This window comes from Nuphar pumila, chromosome 3, assembly GCF_984573655.1.
Source record: "Nuphar pumila chromosome 3, dmNupPumi1.hap1.1, whole genome shotgun sequence".
In the NCBI taxonomy this organism is placed as follows: Eukaryota; Viridiplantae; Streptophyta; class Magnoliopsida; order Nymphaeales; family Nymphaeaceae; genus Nuphar; species Nuphar pumila.
In genome coordinates this window covers 10,143,983-10,151,386 of record NC_143251.1, presented here as the reverse complement: position 1 = coordinate 10,151,386, position 7,404 = coordinate 10,143,983, and the positions used below count along the sequence as shown (strand labels likewise).

Here is a 7,404-nt window from a genome sequence, read left to right as displayed (position 1 = left end):
TCTTGTAGAGATGAAATCTTGGATCATTCGATTCCAACAGGTGGGTAGGTTCTTATAAGGTTTGAAAATCAACGGTCTACAAATTTGAAAATCCATCACAGACCCTGATGGGAATGTATTTCCTCGCCGGGCTTGCGTGGGTTCGAACACCAGTTCAGCTCAACTCAACTGAAGAGCCCATGCTTGAGCCTTAGCCCATTAGGGTTTCCGTCAAACGCCGTCAGGGAGAGAGAAACTGTTTTACTTGCGTCACTCAACCGTCAAGAGGCGTCTCTCTCTCTCTCTCTCATCGTGACAGCTATAAAAGGAAGACAGAACAAGTTTCCGGTTGCAATTCAAAACGAATTCGCCCTCCACTTTAGGAGCGTTTAACTCTCTCTCTCTGTCTCTCGGATGGCTACTGCTCGGAGAGTGCTCCGCCACCTTGTGGAGGGAGCCAACCGAGCGGCGGCCGCGCGCCTCAACCCTCGTTTCGACATTCCGGCGACCTGTTCGCCGGCCATCGCCGACCGTTGCACCACCAACCGGCACACGGATTCGCCGAATTCCATCGAGAATCTCAGTTTCCGGCGGTTCTCCCAAACCGCCACATTGCCGGAATCTTTCCGCCTCGACGATCGGTTGATCCAGATGCTGGGCGGCGGCCTCGCGATTAAGGATCGGCTCCGCCTCGACGACGTCGCCCCGCCGTTGCCGCGGATGTCCGTCGACGACGCGAGGAAGCTGCTGCAGGTCGCGCAGATGGAAGCCCTGAAATCGACGGTGAGGAGCATCCCGAAGGAGAGGATCTCGTACGGCGAGTTCCTCCAAGTCTGCGAGGAATGCGTCGGGGGTTCGAATCCCAGCCACGCCAGAGACCTCGCCAAGAGGATGGACGAGTCAGGGTCCGTAATTGTCTTGGGAGACACCGTCTTCCTTCGTCCTGATCAGGTACCCAAATTTCCCCCTCTCTCTCGTGCTCACTGTACCATTACTCTTGTTGAAGAAGGGAGCTAATAAAGGATTGTGTTGCAGGTAGCGAGGGCGCTGGAAGAAGCGGTGATGCCGTCGGGGGACCCGCAGCAGAGGGAGCTGGAGGAGATGGAGAGGGAAAAGGAGGCGATCGACGCGAGGGCTGAGAGGGGGGTGAGGAGGGAGCTGTGGTGCGGGCTGGCTTACATGGTGGTGCAGACGGCGGCCTTCGCGAGGCTGACCTTCTGGGAGCTTTCGTGGGACGTGATGGAGCCCATCTGCTTCTACGTGACCTCTGCCTACTTCATGGCCGGCTACGCCTTCTTCCTCCGCACCTCAAGGGACCCTTCCTTCGAGGGCTTCTTCGCCAGCAGGTTCGACGCCAAGCAACGCCGCCTCATGCGCCGCTCCAACTTCGACCTCGCCCGCCTCCACCACCTCCGCCGCGCCTTCCGCCCCTTCTCCCACCACCACCACCATGACTCGCACTCCCATTCTCTCCTTGACGGTGCCGTACGCCAATGAGTTTCGAGGAAATTACCTTTCTTAGATAAGAGCGTCCCGTGAGATGTGAGTTCATAGTTACTGTAATACCACGCCCTCCTCGAACAGCTTCTCGTTGTTTTGAGGCTCTTTTTTTTTTCCTTTTTGCTTTCTTGAGTTGACCGATGTGTCCTTTGTTTATAAGGAGGATGGAAATACGGATACATGCCTATATGGTGGTGTTAATACTTGTTAGTGGAACGATAAGGGTAGAGAGGGAGAGAGAAATAGTTTTTTTTTTTGTATTTTTAGCTTACTTGTTTGTATAATTTGATGTGAAATGGAACCTCACACCAAGTTGGTGTTTTGATCATTTATATGGAAAGTGTGTAATTAGCATGTGAAGGCTGAAATTTTTGGGAAGATTTTGTTGATTCTTCCTAATTTAGAGCGTAGAGTATTACATTAGTAGGTGATATGAAACTTATCTTTTTTAGCATGTTAGGTTGTTCCTCATCCTCCCCACTTTGGGCGTTGGAAAATTAAGAACACTTGCTCTGTGCACTGGTTCCAGGTACTCTTCAATCTTTCAACAAAAGAATTAATGGAGAATTTTTGTTTAAACTTATCGATTTTTTTTATATATACTTGAGCCTAGGGGTGGCAAAACCTGACACGACCGGCCAACCTGCCTCTTAGGCGGGTTCGGGTTGGGCTTAAACTAACCCGTTTAATAAACGGGTTGACTCGCCTAACCCGTTTATTAAACGGGTCAGGTTCGTGTTAGGGGTATGCCAACCCGCCAACCCGGCTGACCCGTTTAATATACGGGTTAGGTGGGCGGGTCAACCTGCCCACTAACCCGTTTACCCAACCCAACCCATTTATAAACGGGTTGGCGGGTTGTGTCGGGTTACCCGTTTAATAAACGGGTCGGGTTTGTGTTTGCCACAGCCGACCCATTTAATAAACGGGTTGGGTTTGTGTTTGCCACAGCCGACCCGTTTAATAAACGGGTCGGGTTCGGGTTGAAGTATGCTGAACCGCCAACCCGCCGGGTCGACTCACCAACCTGACCCGATTGCCACCCCTACATGAGCCCCACATCGGCTGGCCTTCGGTTGGTAATTACCCCCTGCCTGTGAGGGAGTATACCTAGCTTCGACCTAGTGGCAAAGAATGCCACCTGGGGGTTTCAAACTTGTGACGTCCCGTCAACTTAGTGGCATTCACAAGTTGCCTGTACCAGATGAACAGATCACTGTGGGCGTCAGCTGGGGCATATGGTATGGTGTTTATAAAACCAAATGTTTTTTTTAACCAACGGGGGAGCGCACTTCACCTTGTGTTGAGATGTTGCAAGTTCAAATCCCAATGGCAAGATTGTATAACTGGTGGGGTCTGCCTAACCCCAGCTTACCTATTAAAAAAGAAAACTTAAAATGGTTTTTAGCAGGGATAAAAAAATGGCTGAGTAAATGGCAATTTTAGGATTCTTAAATGAACTAAGGATGCAAACAGGCAAGGTATGGGTCGGTTTATGATTGCCCTAATGCTGTCACCAAAATGTGTGAAATGGGTTCGGTTTTGGATTCAGATTCAATTTTGGATCTCATAATGGAGTTTCAAATCCAGATATGATATGACTTTTTGTGATAAAAAGGAACAAAATCCTTTTAGATTGGTATGTAGAAGGAACTCATTGTGGTCTGACGGTGACCCCAATTTGTTGACGTTGGGGTGGGTCCCACAGCAAATCCGGACCCATATTCTATGTGGGAACTACTATTATTATCAGTGTCTCTTGGTCGTTACATTGGAAGCTGACACAAAACCAACGATCTCAACTTTTTAGCGCTTGGAAGCCAAATGAGACGTGACAAAGTCCTACCAATTTTGTGAACTCTGGAGTTCATGATCCCTATCAATGCCAAAAAGGAAATCATGACAGGAGAATTAATGGAAAATCTTGAATGCCGAGCAGGGATTCAGAGAGAGGCTGACTGCCATGGTATTTGACACAGCCAATCAAATGACAGCATTTCATGGGGGCCCACTTGAGTGTTTGAGGATAGTGATGCACTCTAACATTTTATGGTAGTACTGTACCACCATATACTTAGGATCTTTTACATCGATAAATGCAAAATCTAAACATTAGATAATGTTTAGCATGTTTTATTTATTATTTTCATGTGTTAAACTTGACTTATAGATAATGTTTTATATCATTTTTAAACAACCCTTGTTTTCTTAAATTATGAGCCGTTGATTTTCACCTTTCAAAATTGAAATCTTATAGTGTATTAGACATTATAAAACGTCTAAGATAGTAAACTATGCTAAAGAGTAAAGATTAGATTTACCATTTGGTGGTTAGATTTACCTAAACATGAGTGTCCTACCATATCTTATCATTCTAAGTAACCATCATATATATATATATATATATATATATATATATATATATATATATATATATAGAGAGAGAGAGAGAGAGAGAGAGAGAGAGAGAAATATTAGTTACTAATGAAGGTATCAAACTATTGAGTAGAAATTATTTTCTATTTAACTTTTTAAATTTTTTTGTAGATGAAATTTTATCGATGTGATCTCATGGATTGTTTTGCAGAAAACTTGTTTGGAATTATGTGATTATGAAAAGTAATTAGGGTTTTAAAGGGGTCCAAAAATCAATGGCTCCGTGTCAAAATTTTATAACTCAAAAACTCACATTTTTATATCAAAAGCACAATCCAAGGCTTGATCCTTAGCAAACAAATCATGTTGAAAACATCTATGTGGTTAGATTGAGTTGATACAACTTTCACCTATGAGCTCATTAGTTTTTTACCTTCGTTAATAGATAATATTTACTCTCTCTCTCTCTTTCTATATATATATATATATATTTATAGAGAGAGAGAGAGGTGTGGTGATTAGGAATAGCAGTGGATTAGGACAGGGAACATGGTCTTCACCCCACACCCCTCTCAAAATTTTGCCTTCTATCCTTCCTTTTATCATTGCACACGTTTTGATTTTAACCTTCATTCCTGTTTCATGTACTCTATCCCAGATCCAAATGGGACAAGGCCTAGCGGGGCCCGGTTTCTCCAATCATTTAGAGGAAGGAAATGAGAGCTGGCACAACTCGTTAGAGGAAGAAGAGGAAGGAGAGAAGAGAGATTCGAGAAAGGTTTAATGTTAGGGTTATATATATATATATATATATATATATATATATATATATAAGATTTTATATTTTGATCCACAATATTAAGAACCTTCCGCAAGGGCATTACAAATACATCCTGTGGGATTTCTTCATGTTTGGATTTAAAAAAAAAAACTTTCATTGTAAGGAACCCCCCTATAAGGAAATGTCAACCACACACTTATACAAAGCTTTGTTTTCTGTAAAAGCTAGTCACTTCGATAGCTTGGTTCGAAGTGGGTGTTCAAAACCAAGCAAAAGAAAAGAAACAGTTAGTTATATTATATGCATGTACAAGCGTGCCACTCAAAAAGAAGACTCCATCGTCCTCTCAAAGATTCGGATCAAAGTCTTGTTGATCGGCTTGGCCATTGCCTTTTTTTAGTTGGCTCGGGAGAAATCGTCATAAGCACTCCGCTAGTTGTATGGTCAGTGATGTGGCTTTCCTTGAGTAGCTGCTTGTGATGTGAGCAACGAGCGAATGAGTAGAGTGTAATCCGCGAGTAATCCGCTTGATAGTTTAGGAATGAGCCTAGCAAGTAAAGAATAGATTCAAGTGAACGACGCTTCCCGCATAAGATCGAAAATAACACATTGGCCTTCCACGAATGCAACAATGACTCTGGAAGGAGGTGAGCAATTCAACTCCCCTTGGTGATAGATATGTGATCGCTTTTATGTGAAAAAGGGGGACCACCCGCCTCGTCTATAGTTTCCCTGCTATACCAATAGTTTTAGCTTGCTTCTTTTAGACGGAGAGCAAGGAGTTTTTATCTTTTAGATGGATATGGTTCTTCGTCCAAAGAAGGGTGACTACCCTTAACACTAAACCGACATGGAACTAACCCAGAAAAAGAGAGGGAGCAGAGCTTCTATAACCAATCTCAACGGAGCAAAAGCACTTGTAAAGCATTAATGCTCGTTGGTGAAACCAATGAAAAGAGCTCGAGCCTAAGGCAAGAGTAAGTCTATCCCCGCGGGGCCTTGTTTTAACCCCTATCCTCGGTTCATCCTTCATTTCATGTCCTCCATCTCCAGTCCAAACTGGGCAGGGCCTTGTTTTGCCCGGGTCAATTGCCATCTCCCTAATGGTGATGAAGTTGGCAATGGGGGAGAATAGCATGGCGTACCGGCATCTACACACACGCAAATACTGATTATGAAGTCCAATTGGTGGCACGATCGATCCCAATCTTTCTCTTTCCACCTTTCCACCTGGCTCTACGCTACGGCAGCCATTGTGGGCAAAGCAAACGCAACAACAATGGCACAATAAAAGAAAAAGAGAAACAATCAATATAGTGATTTTCACGTGTTGATCATGAAGGCAAGATAACCTCCATTGTATAACCATGAAAGGTATGCAAATTGGATAAGGAAAAGACAAGCATTTGAAAAAAATATGAAGATGGGTGAATCTATATAACATGATAGTTGGGAAAATGAGAGCCCATGGTGTTGACAACTGTCAGGCCTTTCACTTTTATTTGTGGTGTAATGTAACATCACTTTGTAAATAAGGTCCAATTGATCCAGTTTGCACCAAAACTAATCCGTAATGGGCTCAATCTAATCGACCCATATCCGTATATGGATGGCAGTGGACTGGGGCAGGGGAGGGGGACAAGGTCTCCACCCCTGGCCCATCCCAAAAGCCTGCCCTCCATCCCCACATGGGTTTTCTGTTTCATGTCTTTCATCCCCAATCCAAATGGGACGAGGCAGGGCGGGCCCCGTTTTCCCTCGGTCCATTGTCATCCCTAAAGATAGATTGGAAATGGGGTGGGGCAAGGCAGGGATCGGGACGGGGTAGGGCGGGAGAAAGCGTAAATCCATCCCCACCACCATTCTTGCATGGGTTTTGATTTTAACCTCCATCCCCGTTTCATGTCCTTCATCCCCGGTCCAAATGGAGCGAGATGGGGTGGGCCCCGTTTCCCCCCAGTCCACTCCCATCCCTATATCCATATCGGGTAAGGCCTGATCTACATCCAACTTACAACTAATTGTAATTGAATCAACTGCAATTGAATCCAGCGTAATTCAGATTGGGTCCAACTATGGACTTAAGTCAAACCTCATCTAGCACAGAGAAAGCTGGGGTTAGGCAGACCCCTACCAGTTATACAACCATACCATTTGGGGTTTGAACTTGCAACTTCCCAACACAAGGTGACGGCACTAACTGCCCCCTGCCTATGAGAGACTAGGGCCCTTTTGGACCCAACCTATATTTAGAGTTAGAACTTGTCCAGTCTCTTTACAGGTATCATTTAATTAAACATAACTTATTTCTGTGCTATTTTATTCTTTTATATAATTGAATCGGTAGGTCCTAACCACTTTATCTATCTAAACCATCCAGTTTCACATTAGATCTTAATGTTCAAATGAGTTTTTAGAGGCATGTTTGGTAAATTAATTTGATCCAAAGCAGGTTTAGATTAAGCACTCTGGATCTTTAGAGTGGTTAGGATGGTCTGGAGGATCCAAATGAAACCATTCTATTAATATGTTGATCCAAACTTGTGTTAATTACTCTACTTTCTTATTTACACCAACTTTATCATTTACTAAACAAGCTTTGATTATGTATACCAATGGTTTTCAGATTTGTAACATGAATTTTTATTTTCATCACCGTTTTTTTATTTTCATTTTTGACATATATGTTTTCAACTGAATTTGAGAGATACATGTGCATATCTGTGCTTTTTCTTTTCTTTTTTTTATAAAACTTCTAATTATCTGAT

General features: G+C 43.7%; 1 protein-coding gene across 1 annotated transcript; it reads left to right on the top strand.

The window, feature by feature from the left end:
- Nucleotides 1-345: 345 nt before the first annotated feature.
- LOC149841913 (calcium uniporter protein 5, mitochondrial-like) lies at nucleotides 346-1,790 on the top strand. The gene is made up of 2 exons (XM_090001213.1): nucleotides 346-930; nucleotides 1,015-1,790. Exons 1-2 carry the CDS (start codon nucleotides 394-396, stop codon nucleotides 1,474-1,476), a joined length of 999 nt encoding a protein of 332 aa, XP_089857339.1. The 5' UTR covers nucleotides 346-393; the 3' UTR covers nucleotides 1,477-1,790.
- The last annotated feature ends 5,614 nt before the right edge of the window (nucleotides 1,791-7,404 follow it).

Excerpts from the sequence above, each read along its gene's own strand:
- LOC149841913 (XM_090001213.1), top strand. The coding sequence starts at position 394 with ATGGCTACTGCTCGGAGAGTGCTCCGCCACCTTGTGGAGGGAGCCAAC. Across the intron at positions 931-1,014 it reads TCTTCCTTCGTCCTGATCAG|GTAGCGAGGGCGCTGGAAGA; the intron begins GTACCCAAATTT and ends ATTGTGTTGCAG.